The sequence below is a fragment of the Chaetodon auriga genome, chromosome 4 (genome assembly GCF_051107435.1).
Source record: "Chaetodon auriga isolate fChaAug3 chromosome 4, fChaAug3.hap1, whole genome shotgun sequence".
NCBI lineage: Eukaryota > Metazoa > Chordata > Actinopteri > Chaetodontiformes > Chaetodontidae > Chaetodon > Chaetodon auriga.
The window spans coordinates 6,393,845-6,417,847 of NC_135077.1; the positions used below are offsets into that span (position 1 = coordinate 6,393,845).

A 24,003-nucleotide genomic window follows, 5' to 3' on the forward strand; every position below is an offset into this window, starting at 1 on the left:
GCTGTCTTACCTGTAAGGAACGCAGAGTTCTCCGCAGGCCCTCGTAGTCCTTGTCAGTGAGCGGCGTGAACACCGTCATGGCGTCCTCTGTCGACTGGCACTGCGGGCACACGTATTCGTCGATGTGGTTGGCCTCGCTCTGCAGGATGCCCACACAGCGACCGTGGTACCAGTTCTGGCACCGGTCACAGCCGATGTAGAACCTGTGAAGGCAGGAAGTGCTCAGTGTTACTCGTGATGTTGGAGCCTTTGCATTGGATTTTATTATGCTTTAAGGAATTACTGTAGCTCGACTTCAGTGCATGATTACTGATGGCAAGATCTTGAAGAGGTTAGAGACACAAAGTGAGGCGCACACACAGACACAGACACACACACACACAGACACACACTCCCGCTGCTACTTACTGGGACTCGTCGTATGGTGTCTGACAGATGCAGTACAGCTCCTCTGTGCTGCCCTCCTGGCCCCGTTTACACTCCACACAGATGTAGTCGTCCATCTTCTTGGCCTCCTTCTCTGTGATGCCCACACAGTCTCCGTGATACCAGTTGGTACACAGGTCGCAGCCAATGTAGAACCTTGAGAGAGAAACAGGATTGTCAATAATGTCTTACAGTAGATACTGACTATTTTACAGCATGTCAATAAATATGTGAAGCTTTATCGTGGTTTTAAAGACACTTCAAACTTGTTTTGGTTTCTTTTTGATAATTAGGTTGTCACAAGTTTGATATGTACTGAAACATTTTCATTTAATGATTTCTTTGTTCAGTAGTGAGAGGCAGTGAAATTCCATCCTTCAGAGTGTTCGAGAGGGCATCATCATCGTACTTGGTCTCGTCGTAGGGCGTCTTGCAGATGCAGTACAGCTTGGTGTCCTTCTTGCTCTCCTTAGTGCTCGTCGTCAAGATCATCTTCTTCTTCTTGGACTTGGCTGACGTCGTGGTCTCCCTTTCCTCCTCCCGTTTCCTCTTGTGTGTGGAGGTGACGGTTGTGGTGTGGTGGTGCTGAGAGGTGATGCCGTGTGCGTGTGCCAGAGTATGTTGCTGCTGGTTCTGGGCAGCCTGGGCGGCCTGCTGAGCTGCAGCCTGAGCCCTCTCCTTCTCTCTCCGCATCCGCAACAGGTCCCTCTTTAGCTCTTCCTGAGGGGTGCAACATCAGGACAGATGGGGTTAAACTTATACAAAACTATATATATTCTTGATGTTTCAACCTCCTTGTTCTGATAATGCATACGTTATTTGAATGGACAGATTTCTTCCTCATTGTTCTGGTGTTTTGCCCCTGCAGCCGTCCCTCCCCTCATACCTGGGCCTCGAGCTGCAGCTCCTTGTCGAGAAGCGCCCGCTTCTTCAGGATCTCCATCTTGAGGCTCTCTTTGTGCCGGTAAAGGAGCGAGGACAGCTTGCTGGCGTTCGCCAATCTCCTCTTGGCCTCCACCACCTCCTCCTTCTTCCTCTTCTTGGCTGCTTGCCTCTCATCCTTGTCTATCCGGTCCAGGATGTACTTCATCACCTGGTTGCATACGATCATCCTGGACAGTCATAGACAGGAGAAGGAAAGATGGGAAAGGAATTAATTACACACTTATATCCTCCTGACCTTTCAGGATCATAAATGAATATGGTATAGAATAGTAAAGTACTGTATATTGAGGATGAATAGCAGCTTGAATACCATAGAAAACTGTGTGGTCTTGCCTAAAATCACAGCTCAAGAAAAAGACCTATTAATCTAATGAGGACCCATGTGAGAAAGGGCTGGGGCTGTATTTTTAAAAGGCATAAAATTCACATAACAGCCCTGCTGAGAGAGAAAAGAAGGATAAAAGAGCAGGGAGGGAAAGGATTATCACATATCTGAATCTTGAATTCAGAGTCAGTCCAGTCGAAGTCACAGAGGAAGAACGTTATCCCTCTGACACACCAGTGGGCAGGAGTATTAATCCAAACAATGCTTCAATGTTTCAGAAAGTACAACCTGCATGGCTGTTGGCTACTTCAAAAATGGGAACATCTAACTTTCCACATGTAAGAAATGGCAGTGCGTGTCAACGAACAATGAGAGCATTTCTCTCAACGCAACTCCTTGAGGCATTCTGGTGGCTCAGTTGTGTAAGCCATGTAACTACAAAGTCCTGGACTTGCATCCCATGTCTATCTAGCTCTAAATCTTTCCTGTTTCTGCTGTAAACTATCAAATAAGGGCTAAAACACAAAAACAAAATGTTGGAAGACCAAACTCTTTGCTTTTCCCAACAACTTCCACTTGTACTGCTTGGAAACGCCTCAGGGGGCAGACGGTTGCATGACTTAACAAACCGAGGACACAATCAAACAACATGGCCTTTAAGAAATGTGAACCTAACATGGCTCCTTCCTAAAAGCGGTGCAGTTGTGTCATCATCCCTATGAGAACCGAACAGTCGTGTTACCGGGCCACGTGTCTTACAGATGTTAGAGGGGTATTTGGTTGTCCAGTGTTTATTTGTACGAGACTACGCTTCAGTAGCAGGGGAGTGGAGCCGAGGGTTGGACGAGAGGTATGGTGAGAGATGGACAGATAGAGGAGATCTGAGAAGCCACGCTGCTCTTGTAAACATGGGAAAGGTCACAGCCAATCAAAATGCACATGGGGATTCAGGGTCATGTGTAGGGTCCTATACTTTGTAATGATATACTTTCCCGCACATCAAGAGGAAGTACAAGAAACACGAAGCAAAGACGAAGAAAAAATCTCCACAAACGTTCTTTTCAAACTGAACATCAGCATATTAAGAAAAATCAAGATAATTTATGGCTCCGTCCACACGGTGCGTTCACTCGTGTTCGCTAACATTCACAACTGACATCGAAAACTGTTCAGCAACTGAATGCAGCGTTCAGTGCACGCTTGTGCAAATAACACAGGAAACACGGCTGCTGAGGTCAAAGATGGGCCGGGGTCCCTCCAGTGTGTACACTGAAAGCACTTGCTGCAAACGTGGCATGGAAAGTGGAGCAGATGAACAAAATGGGACACAAACACGTGTAGGCGGATGTCAGAGTTCGAGGTTATTGCTACCAAGTGATGTTTTGAAGGAAAAGCGAGAGAAAAGGATGACATGAAGAAATGGAAAAAGGATGAAAAATAAGCAGAGAGACAGACAACAGACAGAGCTGCTGTAGTGATGTCACGGCCGTCTGGGTTTGGTATTTCAGGTTTGTGTGAATGGGCACAGTGTTGACACACCTTCTGTGGACATAAACACATGGTTGTCAGGGTCAACTGTAGGTCAGAGTATAATCTATCCACAGTATATAAAACAGGAGGGAAGCCTTTCCAAACATTCCACTTTAATTCTATAGATTTTATTTTTGTTCTTATAGTTGTAGTAGTCCTAACTCTGCTTGCTGCTCTGCATTGGTATCTGAGAATTCTCCCAGATATAAAGGAAAAAAGATGATTTTGTCTCAATCATTTTGCCGAATAATGCCAGACCAATAGGCTTTTATGTAGAGGGTTACAACATCCCTACAAATCTTTGTAGAGCTGGGAGGGCTTTGTGCGATTTTATTGTCGAACTCCTCTCATTTATAAAAGGGTTGTCTTTGTGTTCCTGCTTGTCAGGGTCACAGTGAGTACATGCAGCTGTTGGTGGTTACACACCCAAACGTTCCCATGCTGCATAGTGCCTCCCAATATGGTGTTGGACAGAAGCCAGGAGCAGAGAGGATAGTGTATTGACTACTCTGACGATGTGACAGTTCCATATGATCACAACATGGACACATAAGAAGGCGGTGATTCAAAGAAGAAGACCTGTCTCGCGCATAATGACCCTAAGCATAATTACTGTGCAGTTATTTCCACTTCTATGATGCATAATGTCATTTCAAAAACAACTTGACACAGCACGCTCAGACTGACTGATGAGAAAATCCTTCCAATGACCCAGAACAACTTCCAGGATGACACCACTGACTACACGCAAAATGTCGTTCCTGTATTTTCACACAGACGGTGACGAATTCTGGACACAAACCTCTGATTCTCTTCTCTCTCCGCAGGCGTCATGGTCTTCTTCTGTTTCAGGTGCTCGATCACGGCGTTCTGCTTCATCACCACCTGAAACACACAGTGCAGGAAGATCGTGATCGTGAAGCCTGTAGCATTTCAATAATCATGCACTCAAAGCTAATTAATATGGCGCATATTAGTTTGCTTTTTTTTCTTTTTTGTTCGATCTAAATGGTGGAAAATCCATCATAGCAGACATTTATGGTCCATGAGGCTTTTTTTGTGGAGCACATTGAGCTGCAATTGAAGTATGTCCAATTTCTAGTCAATGAAACTTAAATAGTGAGGGGCGTGGCCTTTCAAAAACTGAAATTTTCTTCCTTATTTACCGTGCCACCGTCTGGCTGACTGGGCTCATATTTCTTGGGAAGCACATACAAATCCTTCTCAGTCAGCAGGCCAAGTTTCATGTTTCTAGCTCAGTCCAGGTCATGGCAATTTGAGCTGTTGTGGCAGAATAATATTATCTAATATTAATTATAATAATGATGAAAATATCTACAAAAATAACAATAAAAGAAAGAATCTTGATTCAACAACTCTTTGCGACTTTAGTGATATTTAATGTATACAACCAATATCTATAAGAAAGGATTTTTATTCAATGTGACCAGCCAGTCTAGTGTAGTATGTCAAATACGCGCACACACGCAGTAGTAGTTGCAGTGGCAGTATTAAGCCCAACAAACAGAAATGAGCTGTAAAAATAAACCAAGTCTTAGTGGAGCGCTGGAGGTTGGTGACTGTTTATGTACTGATGGCAGGGAGAGAGACGGATGACCCGGCTGCGATGGTGATGCCTGAGCACACTCACACACACTCACACACTCACACACACACACACACACACACACACACACACACACACACACACACACACACACCTGTTTCTGAATGATGTCGCTCTGGCTGGCTGCGTTGAGGGCTTGCTCTCTCTTGGCCTCTGCGGCTTGTCTCTTCTTCTGCTGCTGCTGTTCTCTGAGCTGCTGGATCCTCTGCAGCTGCTCCTGGACAGAAGCTGCCTGGATGGTCACTACGTTCCCAATCTGTGCAGACAGCATAGTGAGATAAGGTATATGATTTTGAATACGCTCGTCTAAATGTGGAAAGCAGTTGTGATCAATCGATTTCACTCAATAATGCTGCATTTGTGTCATTTCCAAAAACAAAATTCTGGCCTTCTGATTTGTTTTCCTCAATGTTTTTCTTTTCTTGGATCAAAACCCCTCAGCAAGGTCCTTAGCAAGGTTAGCATCTGGTTGAGCTGCCTTACCTGTCCTCCCTGAGCTGAGGTGGTCCCGGTCTGTTGTATCTGGATAGGAAGCTGCAGTTTGATGTGCTGTGGCAGAGAGCCTCCACCCTGCTGGGCCTGCAGCTGGGCCAACACCTGCAGTCACAACACAGAAGATACACAATCTTAACAAAGCTGAAAAGAAAACCGGGGTTTTGTTTATACATTTATATAAAATATCTGTTTAGCTTACTCAGATCAATCTGACAGCTACATTACAGGCACCCTTAATTTAACAAGGCTAGATAGATTAAATTAGCAGTTCACTGAATCACAACCCTGTTTCCAGAAAAGTTGGGACGCTGTGGAAAATGTAAATAGAAACAGAACGTGATAATTTGCAAAACACTGAAACCCCACACTGGAAAGATTCAGAGAATCTGAAGAAATCTCTGTTCGCAAGGGACGAGGCCGAAAACTAATATTGGATGGCCGTGATCTTTGGCCCTCAGTCGGCACTGCATTGAAAACAGACATGATTCTGTAGAGGACATCACTGCATGGGCTCATGAACGTTTCCAAAAACCATCGTCTGAACACAGTTCGTCGCTGCATCCACAAATCCAGGTTGAAACTCGACCATACAAAGAGGAAACCGTATATAAAGCAGATCCAGAAACACCGCCGCTGCTCATGTAAGGTGGACTGAGGCGAAGTGGAAAACTGTGGTGTAACGAGTCAAAATGTGAAATTCTTTTTGGAAATCATGGACGCTGCGTCCTCCAGGCTAAGGAGAGGGGCCACTCTGCTTGTTATCAGTGCACAGTTCAAAAGCCAGCATCCTTGATGGTATGGGGGTGCTTTAATGCACATGGCGTGGCTAACCTGCACATTTGTGAAGGCACCATTAATGATGAAAGATACATAAAGGTTCTGGAGCGACACATGCTGCAAGTAGGCAACATCTTTTTCAGGAAGGTCTCGGTTATTTCAGTAAGACAATGCCAACCCACATTCAGCACATACACCAACAGCATGGCTCCGTAGTCAAAGAGTACGGGTGCTAAACTGACCTGCCTGCAGTCCTCAACTGTCACCCACTGAAATGGTTCGGTGCATTATGAACCATAAAATAGGACAAATGAGTCCCTGAACTGTTGGACAGCAGAAATTGGTCATGGCTAACGTCACACTACCGATCACTATGTCTCTTTGCTAATCATACCTGTACCTGCTGCTGTAGTCCAGACATGCTGATAAGCTGGGGGGTCTGCTGCAGCTGCAGCTGGGCAGTTCCTCCCTGCGTTTTCACCTGCAGCGAGGTGGGAGACTGGATGGGCATGTGAGCCTGTGTCTTAGGAGGTAACTGGCCCTGCGGGGTGGCTGAGGAAGGGGTGCTGGTGGTGGCCAATGGGGTCGCCCCTGCCTGGACGGGGGCTGCAGCCTGCTGGGCGGGCTGGGCTGGGGTTTTGGTGGAGGTGGAGTTGGGCTGGCTGGCAACTGTGGCGGCTGGAGAGAGAGGGGGAAGATGGTCAGAGATGAGCAAGAGTGGATGTCATTATAAAAATGTCCCCTTTGAGACATGACAGACATCCCAACGACTCTAAGACAAGAATTCCACTCAGAGCATTTTTTTATTTATCTGAAGCAAAAGGACATTGCAACTTTTTTTCAAAGACACGGCATTGAGTGACTTTTCTAATGTAGTTCTACTTTCAAGAGAAGAAAGCAGAACCAGACTCAGTAGAAAAACATTAAATTCACATTAAATTTTCAGAATTATTTTCATGTGTTTGCCTTAAAGTTCCTGGACAAATGAAAAAAAACAAAACAAAACAAAAAAAATCTGTCCCATAATGCACGCCTGTCAGGTCATCCATTCTTATTTCTTATTGTACCTGTGCTTGATGTAGGTGTGGCAGCTGATGCCAAGGGTGTGAAGAGGAAGCGCTGCACCTGGCCGTTGGGCAGCGCTGCCTGCATAAGCTGCTGGCCGGGTCCTGGGATGACGGTGACCCCTTGAGGTATGATTTGCAGCTGCCCGGTGGTCTGGCCCTGGCCTTGAACCATCACCGTCAGAGCCTGTTGGGTTCCACCAACACCAGCGTGCCGATCCACACCTGACGCAGCCTGCTGCTTCTATGGGGAGCAGAGAAGAGAGGGTAAGGCTCGTTAGAAGGTGAAGCACAGCACATAGTCCGATCTAAACCAAAATAAATTGCCTCCAATGAAAAATTGGACATATCCCATAATCCAAAGATATATATATTAATTTTAGTCATTCCATTTTCCTCACCAAAATCTCAAACCTTGTGACTGATGAAGATTTTCTTGCTTTAGTTTGAAAACACTGTGTCAAACTTTCCTGATTTTTTTAATTTTTGTAGTTGTCATTTGAGAAAGGGCTCTCTCTCCCTCTCTCCCTCTCTCTCTCTCTCTCTCTCTCTGACCTGAGGTTTCTCCAAGTGTCCATGTGTTCTTAAGTTTTTGGAGAGTTTCTCTTCTGTCTTCTTAGAGAACTTCAGCTGGGTCATGAACCGTTTTAGTATGTTGTTGTAAGCCCATCAAACCATTATATGTGATCCTGGGCCTGAATAATAAACTAGACAATGATGCCATTAAAAGCACCCTCCTGTGAAACTACGTAGTTTTGACATTTTACAGTCAAGATCACACATTTGACATTTCTGTGGAGAGTCTGCAAAGTTTATCATCACCTTTTTTAAAATGAAACTAAAATAAAACATGGTCAATTAAAAAATCTGATTATGTTCCACGTCTGAATGTCTTTTTCCTCTTATTGTAATCAACAGAGAAACAGAATGTCATTGCCATTTGGATGGTGTTCATTTCAAGCCCTGCACACAGGTTGACACCGGACATCTTGGAGTCACTAACCTGTGTGAGCTGGGTGAGCTGTGCCAGGGTGAGTTTCACCTGGCCTTGCCCCTGCGCCCGTGGGGTGCCTGGTGGTGTTTGGCCCGCTGCCTGTCCTGCTGTGGTGGGGCTGGCCGCCCCCTGACCAGTGACCGTGGCGACGGGGCTGGCGCCAGATATTGCCGTGGAAACTGCCTGGCCACGAATGATTTGCGTCACTACTTGCTGTCCACCCTGACCTGGAAGAGGAAAGTGCAGAGAGATGGCAATTTTAACAAGAGCCTCACACAGGGACGGTGTGCAGATATCCTTTGAGGATGAGTTGTCCACCTGAAAAATGTCCTCATGAACAGTTTGTTACCTTGTTGGACCACGAGGGGAGTTCGGAGTATCGTCTTTCCCATTGGTCCCGTCTGCTGGATCGGTGTTCGGATCACTGTCATTCCTGGCCGGATCTGACCACCGGCTGCCAGAACCTGGTAGATAGAGGGAAAACAGCAAAACTGTAAGGACTACAGTTGTAACCACACAAGGGATGAACAAATTGACGCCACAAAAACACGTCTATGAACGCTTCACAGCAGGGAGCAGGCAGATGTACCTGCTGCTGGGACGCTGGCGTGTTGGGCCTGATGTTGAGCGTGGTGGTGCGGGGCTGGAATGTGGTGTAGGTCTGTGCACCGCCTGCTGTGCTGGATGGAATGATTCCCAACACTTTCTGCTGAACCACACCTGCAGAGAAAGGAGAAACAGAAAGACACCACAGTGAACAACTGAGAAGAAATGAGGGGAGGAAGGCCAGAGGAGAAGGTGGGGTGAGGATGAGGTTTCCTGGCAGGCCGTTTGTCGATTCAGTCAAGACAAAATCATAGCTGGTAGAAAGGTGAAGACAAGGAGGAACGCTTTAAGTGACGACATGAATGGTATGGAGGAAAGTTTTAAGTGTGAAAGAGTTATGTATGTTTGAAGCTTGAAGAAATGGACAGACTTCAGATTTAAAGTGTAATATGTCAGATAGGGCAGCATATCTCCTCACCAGAGTGACCGCTAACTGCTGCTCACTATACTCTTTGCTTTAGCTATCTTTGGCTGTAGCTACCAGTTGTTGTTAGCTAGTCATCTCAGTTAGCCGTGCAGCTAGTGGCTCTATCAGCTGACTCAATTCTGTCCAGACCGAGAGCTCGGAGCCCTGGGGGACTGTGGGTGTTAACACTGTGGGTACCAGGACCGGGCTCAGCAGCCTCCCAGTAAAGGTGGCCGGACCAGGACCAAACACAGCCTCTGAGACCAAAGGAGGCCAGTTTGATGACAGACAATATCATTATTATTTATGTTATTTTGACATAACATCAAACTTTGTAGCTTTGTAATATTTTTTGTTCATTTTTGACTATTTTAAACTAAAACTATTAAATAAATATTACATCTTGCACCTTTAAAGATACAATTTCCGACCACTTGTTACATTTTTAGAGATTTTAGAGAGATGATATGTATTTGTCAAATATCTGGCTTTAAAGCCAAACAACATAAATCTTACAATACTCAGACATCCCAAAATACAATTACTGATATGAAGCAGTGGTTGCATGTTTGCAAGTTACAAGTGAGCAGTTGCACCAAAGTCCATTGACACAACTCAGTACATTATTTGTGGGCTTCTCTCCCTGCTGGATGCCAACCTTTTGATCACAGCAATGGTAAATATTACTTGAGCAGATAAACAAAATCTTCAAAGGCTCACTGAAAGCTTAGTTGGGTTTCCCCCAACATACCTGAACCCTCTCATACATTATGCATGAATTCAGATCCTACATTTTTTTTTTTTTTGCTACCATCCAACAAAGGGAGCGTTTCATATTTGTTCACCGGACTCTGTGCCTTAATGAGCTCACGTGAAGACGGTGGCAGAAATGGAAACCATGAGTGGCGCTCTTTTTCCTCTGCCGCTGCTGCCGTCTAGCTGTGGTTTTTCGACCGCAACCGAGCAGGTAAACCTATACATCAAGGGTTTCCCTCTTCAAACGGCGACGTTAAACCCGGTCGTAAGACCAGGGGAGTAGCTGCTCTGGTCACACACATCAAACAGGCTTTTCTATGGACTGGCTGTTTAAAGAGGTCGGGGAGTTGGGACTCCTGTGAGTGGAGAGGTACACTTTTATTCAAAAAGACGGAGGGAAAAAAAGGAAAACGGAATCCCGCCATAGAGGACTACCTGTCTGGGACGCAGACCTCAGGGTAAACTTGTTTTCCTGCCTAACTTCCTTAAGCCCTTCCAAAACAAACAGGGCGCCCCAACAGTCAAATCAAACAGTCATGCTGGATAAATACACATGTCCATTAAATAGTTACACTCCACCTGAACTTAGTTTCTCCTTCATGGTGACTTCAAAGGTAAGACAAATCACTTTCTTTGTATCCTTGGTGAGTATCATCCTCTTTATATGGTGATTGTTTTATTTAAGCAGGTCTGTGTCAAGCATGTACTGTATACTGAGATGCTGTTTTTTCCATATTATTTTTGGGCATTTTCTACTTTTATTTGATAGTGACAGATGAAGAGGCAGACAGGAAACAGGGAGAGAGAGGGGTGTGACATGCAGCAAAGGTCAAACTGGCCACTCTTGCTACCGTGTGGCTTACGCTGAAACCTTTTGGCTACCATGGTGCTCCACTGAGATGCTTTTTAATGGCATCATTTTTGAAAAGAAAGATCTCTTCAGTTGTGTCTTTCCCACATTTTCTTTCTGTTACTTAGCTTGACAGAAAGGATTAAACAGAAAAAGGGGGTGCAGAGTTATTGTTAAGGCTGTTAGGACATGGGTTAAAGGCCGTTTGTGTGTCTCTGTGTTCGTCACTGAAGCATTTTTTCGGCCTGAAATGTCGCATTTTAATTTCAAAAATACACCTTGTGTATACAGTCAAGTGACTGATTTTATGAATGCCAAATCTGACCTATATAAGCTACCTGAGAGCTGTCAGCAGCTTTAATGGAGCATGTCAACATGACAGACCACCTCTACTGAGTGTTGAGCAATATCCATCATCTAATAATTGCACAGGACCACAGACAGGCCAGGCGGTGCTCAGGACAAACCATTGCCTCATCCGTGGTGTCAATATTGACATTTCAAACAGCTGAAAAGCACCTAATTTAAGATAGTACAATCCCGAATCCACAGTCTGGATTTAGAACCTCAGACTACACAAGTCTACCATCCCAAAAACCATCCGACCAAAATAACAACTTTCTATTAGATTACCATGCCGACAGAACACAACCAGACATGATGTGCCACACCAAACTAAGCCGCTGACTCATGGAGTTGCGCACATAGTGGGGACCACAATGGGGTTGGTGCAGACCAGGCTGCCACAGGGAGCGACTGGCTGCTTCCGAAATAGTAGCACCTTTTACATTTGTTCAGCTACAACCAGATGGAACAAAAAGCTCACCTGGAGCACAAGCACACTGTTACAGCTGGACTAAACTAACCCAAAGTTAACATCTGCAGTATGTGTTCATTTATTTACCCCTCCTCCTCCTCCTCCTCATATCTCCTCCCTCTTCCTCTATTGCTCAGAAAGTCACCAGCATCCTGAGTTGCACTGGTGAATTCTGGTCTCCACCAACTGCTGAGGGAAATATCCTTCTCTTTAGCTGCTAAATCCACAAAGCATGTTCACCAGCTACCTGCAAACTCTGTCTGTCTGCTGTTTTGTGCAGAGCAGGGAGTCTGCAGAGGGTTTGTTAGAGTTTTTCACTGAAAACTTCCTGCCTGCTGTGTGTAAAACCTGCATTATGAGAGGGGTGGGAGTGAACCAAAACACTGATGGTGGCCAGAAAAGCAAAACAATGAGCTGAAGGACACTAAAAAGCTCTGTAGAGCTGAGGGGGACTGCAGAGTTAGTGATGATTCTCTGTAGGTTCATCACTACTAGCAGTCCTCTTCACAAACACATAGGCATTCAATCCATTGTTATTATAAAATAATGGTTATAGTGGAATTTATTTTAATTTAGATAGATATGGTTTGATCAATACAACACAATGTTAATGGGGTATTAAAAGAAAAACTGAAAACAGAAACCTAACAGTCGGAGCAAATCAGGGATGTGAGCGATAATTCTGAGATCTGGAACCACGATAATGAAGTGCTTCAAATGCATGGAAACATGGCTGCATTAGGACCACGGTCAAACTAACTGTGACAGCTGTGTGACTGATTCAGTGATATAGCCAATACGTTTAATAGAGGCCAGCATCCTAACACCTGAGCCCTGATGGTTTGTGTGCTTGGCACACTGACAGTGGTAATCAAGGACAGAGAAATGTCTGATTTGTGTCTAATTTGCAGACTTCTAAATATTTGGGCCTGCGGTAGCTGGCCTCAACAACATTTCACATGAGTGAAGACAGACTCGGTCCTTCTCGAGCGCTGCGCGCGTGGTTGGCACGCTAGCTTGCTTACAAAGGCATCCAATTAATGAACCAGATCTAATTTGGCTCCTTTGACACATTTGAAATGTCTCAGCTTTAGGGCCTGAGAGGAAGCAAGGAAAACACAAACATACATGCATCCTGAAACGGTGATGGATGGAGAGAAGAAATATCTGCACTGAATAAATGTAACTTGTGACCTCCGTCTGCCTCTGAGGTGTGATTTATTAAAACCCGCGTACCTCCTTGTGAAGTTGGTACGTTGACTGTGACGATCTTGCTGTTGGCGGGAAGTGGCAGCTTAGTGGTCACTACCTTTCCACCCACCGAGGTTCCTGTAATCTGGAAAGTGTGCCCACCAGATGTGGCCACGGTGGTCTCCGTGCCCGCTCCTAACGAAGCAAACAAACAAACCAAAAATGACAACAAATACTGTTGCTAATGTAAATCAATAATAAATGTAATTTTTAAACACAAATATATGCGTGAAATGTTTGAGCATTTGAGCACAAAACAGAACAATGTTTGGTAAAACAATGATAGATTATACCTCAAAGTTACATTTAAAGGTAAAAGGTCTCTCTCTTGTCATGTGTTATGATATGTTGTTCCGATATGCTCTTTCCTTTAATTTAAGTAAGAACAGAGTAGACTGAACTGAAACTGGCTGTCAGTACCTTGTGTGCTTTGACCCTGCTTGACCCAGGTGGCGAATGATTGCTGGAAGTTCTTGTTCTGCTGGAATGTGACGGGGGTGCCCATCTTGGTGGACAGCACCACCTTGGTGCTGGGGGTGCCCTGGCCTGACAGTGAGCCGACGATGACTTTGGGTGTGGCCGCAGGTGTTGCAGGAGTCCCTGGCGGGGTAGCTGTGACTCCGCCTGGTTTCTGGTCCAGACGTTTCTGCAATGACATACAAGTCAGTGAGTACATGACTACATAAATCAGCTGTGAGCTATCATGATGGTTAGACCAGTATAGATTGGGATGTTTGGGAGTTAGCTGCCTAGCCAAATCAGCCAAATCAGTCAAATCAGCCAAATCAGTAGAAATGAATCAGTCATCTGTTGTGTTGGTCCAGTTTTCACACACTGTTTGAAAAAGATCAAGTGTGTGTTAATCAACGGTGTCCTCTGTTGCATAAAAGTAAGATGTAAGCCAAAGCTGACACTAAAAAGGCTCACATAAATAGTTTCTAGAAAATATTAATGTGGCTTTGAAGGAACTGAACTAAACCAAACTCACCTTGGCTTGCTCTGCTGCCTGAGCTTTCTCTTTCTCCACCCTGTAAAAGACAAGAAGAACCCATCAAGCTTAAAGCACAGACAAAATGACAAAGTTTTAAAATAGAGAATAGTTAAGAAAAAAGGGAAAATTACGGTCTGCTACATTAAAATACCCAACAATTTCTTCACACATTTTATAAGTTGTTTTATAAGTGATGATCATTGAGGTTATGAAAGGTAAAAACATTTTCAACATCAGCTTGAAACTGTTCTTTGACAACCTCCATTTTATCTCACACAAATCTGGCAGAGCAAGGCGATTTACCTCTGGCAGAGCCAGGAAAGAATATTTACCTTCTGAGACAGTACAATCAACAACCCGAATAATATCTGACTCTCCGGTCTGACATGTTTATAAATTGTTCTGACAGATGTATGCTACATGGCAGGTGTAGGCATGACATGCGTGACGTGCTGGACCTTTCTGAGAAAGCTCTGATCTCCCAGAGGTCCAGCTCCTCCTCAGCCACCCAGGTCTCGATCACAACCGGGCCCGTCTGCTTGGCGGGCTCGTGTTTCTTGGGGCGCAAGGCACTGGAGCGCAGCCCCTTCCTCTGAGGGGTGTGGGTCTCTGGGATGGTGGACAGATGAATAAATTAAAGACAAAAGGGCTGTTGGAAAATTTGACGTTTTTGTGTTTTGCTGGGGGACAAAAGGGGTGTGTGTGTCTGTGTGTGTGTGTATTCTGTAATCAACAACAGATTAATGTTATTGTGTCTTATTTCTTAACAGTGTAATATAGAAAAGGAGCAATACAACTAAAATGTTTTTAAAGTGTAGGTTTTAAGATATCAGGCACTTCTTAGCCTCTATTTAGTGTCAGGAATAAAAAAGTGCATCTAACCTTTTGGTGTCTCAGGCACTCCAAGGGGGCAGATGATTTTGCGGATACAGTACTCTGAGCGAATGCCGTAGGGTCCCACGTCCCGGCGCTTGATGATCTCGGTAGTTGTGATTTCAGTGTCCGATGTCTCTGTAGCAATGAGTGGGGATAGGGCTGGGTTGGTATGGTGATGAGGACGAGAGCCCGAGAAGATGGAGGAAATGCACTCCAACGTAAAAACAGTGACACCCAAATGAGATGGTTTTTTTTGGCGACAGCTATTTTTGTATGTTTCTCTGGGCCGATGCACGGATAAAGAGGATTGCCCAGGCAAACAGAGGAGGATACCATCCAATTATTGAACATCAGATATTCTACAGATTTGTTTTTAACACCAGGTTGGAGCTGATCAAGTCTTGTGGAAACTCCAACTGCACCTACCATCCACAATATAATCAGAAATGAGTATCAATAAAGAAGAATACTCATATAAGAAAATTTGATAATAGTGCATAAACATCCAAAAATGAACACTTCAACTGCGTTTCTTATATATATCGTCTGTATCAAATAACACAATTAATTCCAGCATCAAAACCCAAACTCAAATCTGATCAGGTCTTCCCCATCCTCCCAGGTTGAAGGGCATCTCTATTTGGAGGAGGCTAAATGGTTTTTGGGAAGGTAGGGGCAGTTCTACCTGTACGCGTGGTGCCGACAGCAGCGGATGGTTTGACGGCCATGTCGTCCCATCTCAGACAGGCCCACAAAAGCCTCAGCATCAGGCTCACACCAGCCAGAGACTTCACCGTCTGCAGGCGATACCTACAACACAACCCAGAGGTTCAGGTATTACTCACATACAGTTGCATGTAAAAATCTGTAAAAATGTACATTTTAAACTGGAATATCAACACTACCGATAGAAAGACTACTTGTTCTACAGATGCGAGCTGAAGGAAGGGTTTTGGGCATTTCCCACTCCCCCCGTGTCATGCGGTTCATTGATGCAGGGCAACTGAATGACAGTGACTCACTCAGTGCTCGAGAAAACACACTGCAGCACGATCATGGAACAGGAGGAGGGAAGAGGCAGAGTAAGAACACACTGAGGTTGTTGTTGTCCCTTCATGACAATTTCCATGAAACAGATGGACAGGCTGCCATCTTTAATAGATCATTTCATACTTGAATTTGGTCTGGGAACAGATATTATCTCTGACAACGAAAGCACACAAAACAACAGTTTTAACTCGCTGAGTTCAAAGTGGAAGCTTGTCCATATTTCATTTGGTCCTTTTTAATCTAATAAACTACCAGACTGATCTGAGTGAAGAAGATAACAGGATGTCATCCATCAATGAATAATTTCCTAATGTTTTCTGTCGGAAGAAATATTCCTTTCATGCACCATTATGGCAGGGACAGCTGTTCCAATGATGAACTTGGCACTGAGGACATGGACATTTAAAACATCTTGACCATCTACAAAAACATCATCATCACGAGGCTGTGTGTCTTTATGGGGTTTGGTAGATATCCTCTTTCCCATGTGCAACCACAGGGGGGAAAAATCCCTGGTTTGCAGGGCTGGGTCACTGCACAAAGTGAACATCTTGACACTTCTCTCACCGCTACAAGATTCATGACCGCTTCGGAACTCTGAGGTCCGGTCAAAATAACCAGAAGTCCCCGAGTGACATAAGGCTCAGAGCCACAACATCACTCAGGCCAAAGCCACGGACAACAGACAGGGAGGGAGAAGACATAACGAACAACAAGTCAACCAGACATGGCACTCCAAAACCAAGAGAGGCTTTAAAGGCAGATGCTGAAGGGGAATAGGATCAGCCTTATTCCTGCTGTTGTACTTCGTAAACATTACAAAAGTATGACTAGTCGTTACAAAAACAACTGCATCTAATTCTATGAGTGCAAAGCAACATGGGACTTATTATGTCATCCAATATCCTCAACAGGGTGAAGTTAAAAGTACTTTGTGGCAGAGCCTTCATTTAATCGTCCAACACAGACATGTTGTTCTTATAAACACTGCGCAGTTTAGCATTTAGATTTTTGCATTTTTTGAGTGAAGTAACAGGGAATGGTTTCAGTAAGAAAGTGTACCATACAGGTGTTTTACTTTGATTTAAGAGACACCTGAAGTGCAGTAAAAATGTAAGAATACTTAAGAGGACTTTTATTGCTGTACCACTTGACAGCTTTGCATTATCAGTAGTTGGGCCGACCTGAAACTGAAAATATACAGTGAATGTGGATGTAAACTCCTGCTCATGCTTCCACATACCACAGTCATATGTTTTGATTTCCATTTCATGGGATCCAGACTTCACACACACTGGATTTTGCCACTGAACACACACACACAAATCCCTAATGACTTTGTGGCAGACAAACCTCTTCAAGACCGGATACACTTTCTCTGGCTGGATGCTACAAAATTTAAATCAACTTTTTAAAAAATCCCAGAAGAGCACAGGGGGTCTCCTCTGATTTAAATTTACTTTGAAATATTTCACTCTGAAGTGGCCCTTCATAAGGTAGGGGTATATGTGAAATCTATTCTAGCTTTAAATGTTTAGTTTACAGTAAATATGGAGTGCTGCCATTGCAGGGTTTTAAATTAAGATTTCTGCAGAGTCAGTAGACACAAATCATCTCTGTCAAAAAATAAAAACGATATCCTGTTTGAAAGTACATTAAACACTAGATTTGGGCTTTCTATATTGGCATTTCCTTCTTCATTTGGAATTAAGGTTTGTGTGATTAAGTTTACAAGATTCAGAGTTGAGACCATCATCTCACAGTTTGAGGTCCTGACGTTAATGTTTGCTCGCCCTCTGTATTTACTCCACTGCTCTAACGCTGGCATCAAAACTTCAGTTGCTACCCGACTGCCACTGAATGTTTGAAACAGCTAAGATGGCTGAAATGCAAAGGACGAATTTCACCATGGAGATCAACTAAGCGCTACTTAACCAGCCACAAGAATACAGTGCATTAGTGGGTGTAAAGTGGGCACGAGGGGACACTTCTTGTTGAGTTAGGGTCTTAATAACACAGAGGGAATGAAAATGTTCAATAATGCTTGTGGTTTAGGTGGATGAGAAGCAGAAGTGTGTGAGAAAAAGAAACGGAGAGAGCAAACTTACCTCCAGGTGATGCCGAACGTGGGCCTGGGCGAAGGATATGGCCAGATATCTGAAGCTGGCTTGGCATTGTAGCTAAATATGGGCACCTCGCGGAATCCACCTCGCCTCCCCAGAACCTTCAAGTCATCATGTGGCAGTACGAAAATACTCTTGCGGTTGCTCTTGGTGACAAACTTGCGGTAAGAAGGAAGGGCGGTGTCTGAGCGCATCTTCTTGGTGCGGGAGAATTTGAGTAGGCGGACGCGGCCCTTCGTTGATGAATAGTCCTCTTGGCTCACCGCAACAGATGACACTGAGGATTCACCACTGGTGTCAGACTTACTGATGGAGACTGAGAGCGCAGTCTTCTGTTCTGCCACTATGTCACTCTGGCTATCCTCCGACTGACCATCGAGCCCAGAGGAACAGATTTTGGTCACAGTCGTTTTGGTCATTGTAGTAAGGGTGGACACTGCACTGCTTTCTGTTGTTGACACCACAGGCGTCGTCGTCTCTCCAGAAGTTGCCTTCGATGACACTTTGACCGTCCTCATCTCTGTGGAAACTACTGTTGTGGTGGTTGTGGAGGTTGTGGTTACCTGGGTGATGGTGGTCTTGAGTGGTTCTGTCGTCCCACTTTGACTACTCTCCTCTGCAAAGTCGTCGCTCAGACTGGACTCCTCTGCTGAGGGAATAGGAGACGGTGCCATTCGGATGATCTTGACCACAGGACTGACTTTGGTCTCTGCAGACTGAAATGGTGACGTGCTGTTGTGCTGAAGAGTGCTCTGAGTGTTGGTTTCAAGTGCATCGATGTTGTTCTCCAGCCTCAACATCTTCAGTGAAGGTCTGTAGTCCTGGTCCGATATCGTCGTCTTGTTCTCTACCTCTACCGTAGAAGCAAGGATTGGTTCCTTGGCCCCAACCTCTGTGCTATCATTTACAGGGGCCATGTCTCCGTTCACTAAAGGCTTTTGCTGTGTGCTGTCCTTCAACGAGACAACCAGCCCTTGTTCTTCAACTTTGCCAATGCTTTTCACTCTGGGCTGTGGACTGTTGGTAAGTACACCATTATTTGAGCTAATTACAAAATTACTCAGCATGCTTTCACTCCCCGTGCCATCATTACCATTTACCTGAGGGAGAGGAGAAACTGGCTCGGGAGTGCTATCTCCTTTGGTTCGAACTTGTCCAATGCCTTGCATATTTTCTTGGTTCGCCACTGGCCCCATGCCATTTTCCTCTGTACCCGAATGCACCAAGCTTAAAGTTTCTGTGTTTTGCTGAACAGGTTTAGAAGGAGATGTGTTTTGACTACTTTTTTGGTCAAGAACACTTGTAGATGTCCTTACAGAGTCAGATTTTAAGTTCGACACCTCAGACCCAATATTTTCAATATGTACAGCCTTGGTAACATCTGATGGTACGCTGGCTGTTTGTTGCTCTAAAGAGCCACAAATCCCCCCTGCTACTGTTTCTTGTGCATCGGGCAGTTTGACACACTCTTGCCCTGAACTGTCTGAATTTGTTTCTTTTGGCCACGTAGTCCTTCCCACTAGGTCTGCCTCCAAATCCTGGGGCATGGAGGTGATTTGGTTTTGTGGTGATGCTGAATCTCCACCTGTACCTGCAGTGCAACTGTCTTTGGGTGTGGAGCCTGGAGCAGGAGAAGGAAGAGGGGGAGTGACAATCTCATCTGTAGCTTTAGAGAGTTCGGCCTGACTCTCACCTTCAACCTCTCCCCCTCTAACTTCTCCTGGCCTTGGAGTTTGTGTTGAGGAAGATTTCTCCTCCACTTTCACAGCTTCTTCCAGTGCGAGCTGCGTCTGAGCAAGAGCATGGGGCTTGAGTGGCGACCGCGGCCGGACTGGAGTGCTCAGAATGGGGGCTGAAGTGGATGAAACTTGTGTAGGAGTCTGAGGGTTGGAGGCAGATGCCTTCTGCCTCTGCCTCTCTTCAATAATGTGCTGCTTCAGTCGTCGTTCCAACAGGCAGTCCAACTTGGAGGACTTGACCTTCTTCTTGTAGGCAATGCGGGTGAGGAAGCCCTTGCTGACGTCCACTACATCATAGTTAAAGGGTCGTGTAGGGTCCTCTGCAGGCTCTTCCTTCATAGAAGCCTTTTCCGCCTGAATGCTGGACCCTGAGGAGAAAAATTCAGAATTCAGACTTTAATCTGCATAGATTTAAAAAAGAGACACTCAATCACATTCTCCTTACAATTTCAGTAAATCAAGATGAAAAAGCTTGGGAAGAATACAAGCAAATGAGTTTTATAACAAGTTTAAAATGAAGCACAATCCCAAAAATAATTCAACACAATGCTATAAGTCGCACTCTGTCATACTTTGCTCTTCGTCTGATCGTATGTCTGTGGGGTCCACCTCCATCTTTGTGGGCGATTCATCAGCTGACAATTCCTCAGACTTTTCCTTTTCATCGGCCCCTTCTTTTGTTTCCTCTTTCATCCTCTCATTAGAGTCCAAATCTTCGACAGCCATCAGGTGATCTGTTGTGGGCTTGGAGAGGCTAGAGGAGTCCTGATCGTTTGCCTCACTGCTTGAGACAGCAGCTCCCTGAGCTTCTGGTTCAGCTACACTGGGCCGTCGACTCAAGTCCAGCAGGTTACATTTCTTGCCAAGTTTAGCATCTTTGGAGAAAACAGTGACAGAGAGACACAATGAGATATTTTCAAAATAGTTTGAAAACACACAAGAGGAGTTACTGATAACCGCTATAAATCAGGCTATTGTGAAGGAAAACCTATCAATTACTAAAATGTAATCAATCTTGATAAGGATTATCATTTGGTCTTCAGATTCTACAGCATAGAGAATGTGTTCTTGACAGCGCAGTTAATCTGCAGTTTTACTGAACATCTTAAATTATTGGCAGCAGTTAAATTCAAGAGGACAAAGAAGAGCGTAAGCTATCAGTATCTATAAACAAGAATCCAAACTGTTTGTGAGGTCTTTGAGTATGAGAATGAGTAAAACATCTCTTCGAAGTCGAGATGAATCTTTGACAATGCTTTAGAGTTTATAGTACAAAGCTTTTTCTGATTCTGATTCTGATTCAATGATCCACAGACACATAAAAAAAAAGACTTAATTAACTGAACACCAGCCAACACACACAATGACATCGTTGAGATTACTGAACGAGAGACTAATTCACTCTCAGAGTCTTTAAATGATAGAAAACCAAAATCCAAACAACTAAACCACATTTTAGGCCCCAAAGTCTCCCATTCCAGACCTTCCAGTTCTTTGCGGTAGTTGGCGTTGGTGTTGCCAGGAAGCCTGGGGACAAACCGCTGCACATAAGTCTTACTGATCCAACTCCAGCCCCCATAGCCTGTAACGCGATACTCCTCTCCTTTCTGCTTCCACACCTTCACGGAGGACAAGTAGAAGAGAGATGAAAAAGCAGCACGAGATGAAAGGTTCAAAAGGAGAAGAGTGAATTGGGACAGACCACAGAAGGAGAGATGGTGTTAAGAGAGAAAACATGGGATTATTCATACACTAATCACTAATTGCTGAGGGAACTGACTCACGGCAGAACTCAACTTGCTGCATCAAAGAGCCCTTGATGGTCACTCATGCATGCACGCACAACATACACGCCAGCTTTTCCCAAAGCAATGAATCACTTTTCCAAGCATTAAAATCTCAATGTGAAAGTAAACTCAGCCCATCATCAGTATATGTTGTGTTGGAACAGAGAACAGGAATAAAACAGGACCAAACAGTCAGGATGGTTGCATCTTATTAAATCAACACTCTTGTCAGATTATTTTGTGCCTATGAGTAATCTGCATTGACTGCGATCAATCGATCTTCCTGGTCTTTAACTTAGTACAAATGCAAAGTGACAGAGGTCCAATTTCAATCTGATGTGTGTATGTATACATGAGTACAAAAGGTTGTTAAAAAAATATCTAACAATTAAAAAGACAGATCTCTGAGTATATATGTGACCTACCTGGTGTTTAATTGGAAAGGTGTACTTGACCCAGGTGGCCTGCTGCATCGTCTCCTCATCCTCCAGCTTCTTCTCCCTCTTCTTTACTTTCTCTTTCTCCTCACGCTCCATGGATGTCATGCGGTTTAGCCTGAAATTATTTTTTTTTAAATTGTGATCTTGAAATTGTGATAGTATAGCCTGCTGCTTCTTTTTTTACTGAAAAAAAAAAAAAGTCGTAACAAAGTGCTGCAGAGAAAACATTATGATTTGTTTCTTGCAAAAAGCCTGATGTATGAGAACACTACACGACAACCATGCACATCTTTTCAACCCTTCAGCCGTTTGGAAATACATCTTATGTGAACATATTTTTTTAATAATTAAGTCCAAGTAAACAACCTGGAAAGCTTCTTGAGTAACGTTGATTAAAGCCCTGATTAAAGATGATAGTTGCTCTTGGAACAGTTCCATGAAACATCCATACACACACACACACACACACACACACACACACACACACACACACTCACTCATGTCCTAACCTTGTGAAATCTTGGACAATCACTTCTTTAAAGGGTGCTGTGGTGTTGAAGCAGTAGTACAGGCAGAGGTGGGTGGTACTGGTAGTGGACTTGCAGTCTAAATATTATGCCTCACAGCTAGGGTGGGCCCTTTGATCTGATCTGGTTACGATCACCTCTGCCTGCTAAACTGACCACACATCTCCTGTGTACATGCACAGAAGGCTTGTTTGAGTTTTTCACTTTTTTTTCTGTTTGAATATTTTGCATTTAAACTGAATTTGTGGTGCAATCTTTTAACTATTAAATAATTTGTGTATGTTTCAAATTAAGTGTATTTGGTATGTGCAGTGCATATGCACACATACTGTAGATATTCAGTGAATGTACCTGGTGTGGCCCAGTGAGTCCTTCCAGACAGGCAGCATAGCCACAGGTTTGATGGCACACTCCAGGATGGCCAGAGCCAGCGCAAACTCTCTGGCCTTGCTGCACATCTGAACTGCTTTGATCCAATTGGTCCTACAACACAAGTAAAGAAACATTTAACACTTTTAAACTTCTCATTTTTCCTCTGTGTCCTTTCACTGTTAGGCTACATGAAGTTTTGAGTCATGGTGTGGTTTTAGCTTGGGTAAAAAAGCCTCAACCCTGACCTCTCTTTCGTTTCTACATGGGATGATTTAAACACTGAAAGGCACCAAAGCCAACATGACTAACAACCCAAAGCATTAAAACCAAGACCCACTGAACATTTTGCATGATTATAAAACGCATAGCAAGTTATCAGAATTGTAATACATAGTTTCCAGATCACAGTGCCTGTCTCTGATCTGTACCTGTGTGAGGCCCAGTTAGGGTGCATGAACGGTGCTGGAACATTGTTCTCCAGCTGGATGATGGTGAGCCTCAACGTGGAGATGGTCAGAACCTTAGAGCCATGAATAGAACCGTTCCACTTAAATTCTCCTGCTGGCGTCATGCAGAACTTGTGAGCGAGATGCCGCCTCTTGTCGTGGTCCTGATGAAAAGACAAATTCAGGAGGTTTCAGTCAGGGATTAAACTTAAGCATCTAAAAGACTGAGATCATTTCATTGTCAACTTCTGGTCAGCCTTGTTAGTGCCCCATTCAGTATCTGGCTTATTTCTGGTTCTGTTTGAAAGCTGCAAAGCATGGGAAGTGGAGCCTTTGCCAGGTCAATATCCTATCACAGACAGACATTCATACCTGGGGACAATTTATAAATCCCTGTCCATCTGACTTGTATATCGTCATAATAATGGAAGAAACTCATGCAAACACAATGGCGTTAATGATTTATGAACATTCAAATGTCAAAAACAAGTACTTGCCTCTCTGTGCTGGTGCTTGTTGAGGGCCACGGTGTTGGAGCTGTACTGGTTATGATAAACACGGTATTTCCCCTCCTGGCCAAGTTTGAAGTATTGGCAGAGGGTCCCCTTCATCACCACGTCCTTGCTGTTACGGGTACTGACACGGGTGACATCACCTTGTGCATTTACTACTAGTACCTGCCGAGGTAGGAAAGAAGAGTCATTTAGATTTATAAAAAGACGTAATGCAATCTATAACAGAATGTATAACCTGCTACTCTGAATGAAATAAGCATCCTCGTAA

General features: G+C 44.3%; 1 protein-coding gene across 7 annotated transcripts in view; it reads right to left on the reverse strand.

Annotated features, from left to right (window-relative positions):
- LOC143319037 (nucleosome-remodeling factor subunit BPTF-like) overlaps positions 1–24,003 on the reverse strand; it is a 44,726-nt gene that overhangs the window by 7,845 nt on the left and 12,878 nt on the right. For 3 of the 7 annotated variants that reach the window (XM_076727602.1, XM_076727601.1, XM_076727599.1), the window contains 25 exons: positions 23,718–23,897; positions 23,203–23,384; positions 22,754–22,885; positions 21,861–21,990; positions 21,132–21,267; positions 20,221–20,523; positions 17,895–20,016; positions 15,422–15,546; positions 14,743–14,895; positions 14,319–14,469; positions 13,858–13,897; positions 13,290–13,515; positions 12,855–13,004; positions 8,773–8,903; positions 8,533–8,647; positions 8,193–8,410; positions 7,193–7,433; positions 6,520–6,803; positions 5,337–5,450; positions 4,948–5,109; positions 4,029–4,111; positions 1,313–1,538; positions 836–1,146; positions 409–582; positions 11–203 (listed from right to left, as the gene is read on the reverse strand). In XM_076727602.1, coding sequence (XP_076583717.1) covers positions 11–203; positions 409–582; positions 836–1,146; positions 1,313–1,538; positions 4,029–4,111; positions 4,948–5,109; positions 5,337–5,450; positions 6,520–6,803; positions 7,193–7,433; positions 8,193–8,410; positions 8,533–8,647; positions 8,773–8,903; positions 12,855–13,004; positions 13,290–13,515; positions 13,858–13,897; positions 14,319–14,469; positions 14,743–14,895; positions 15,422–15,546; positions 17,895–20,016; positions 20,221–20,523; positions 21,132–21,267; positions 21,861–21,990; positions 22,754–22,885; positions 23,203–23,384; positions 23,718–23,897 — 6,282 coding nt within the window. Of the gene's footprint in view, positions 1–10; positions 204–408; positions 583–835; positions 1,147–1,312; positions 1,539–4,028; positions 4,112–4,786; positions 4,864–4,925; positions 5,110–5,336; positions 5,451–6,519; positions 6,804–7,192; positions 7,434–8,192; positions 8,411–8,532; positions 8,648–8,772; positions 8,904–12,854; positions 13,005–13,289; positions 13,516–13,857; positions 13,898–14,318; positions 14,470–14,742; positions 14,896–15,421; positions 15,547–17,894; positions 20,017–20,220; positions 20,524–21,131; positions 21,268–21,860; positions 21,991–22,753; positions 22,886–23,202; positions 23,385–23,717; positions 23,898–24,003 lie in introns of those variants that run through there. The other 4 variants (XM_076727597.1, XM_076727600.1, XM_076727598.1 and 1 more) reach the window with 3 other exon arrangements.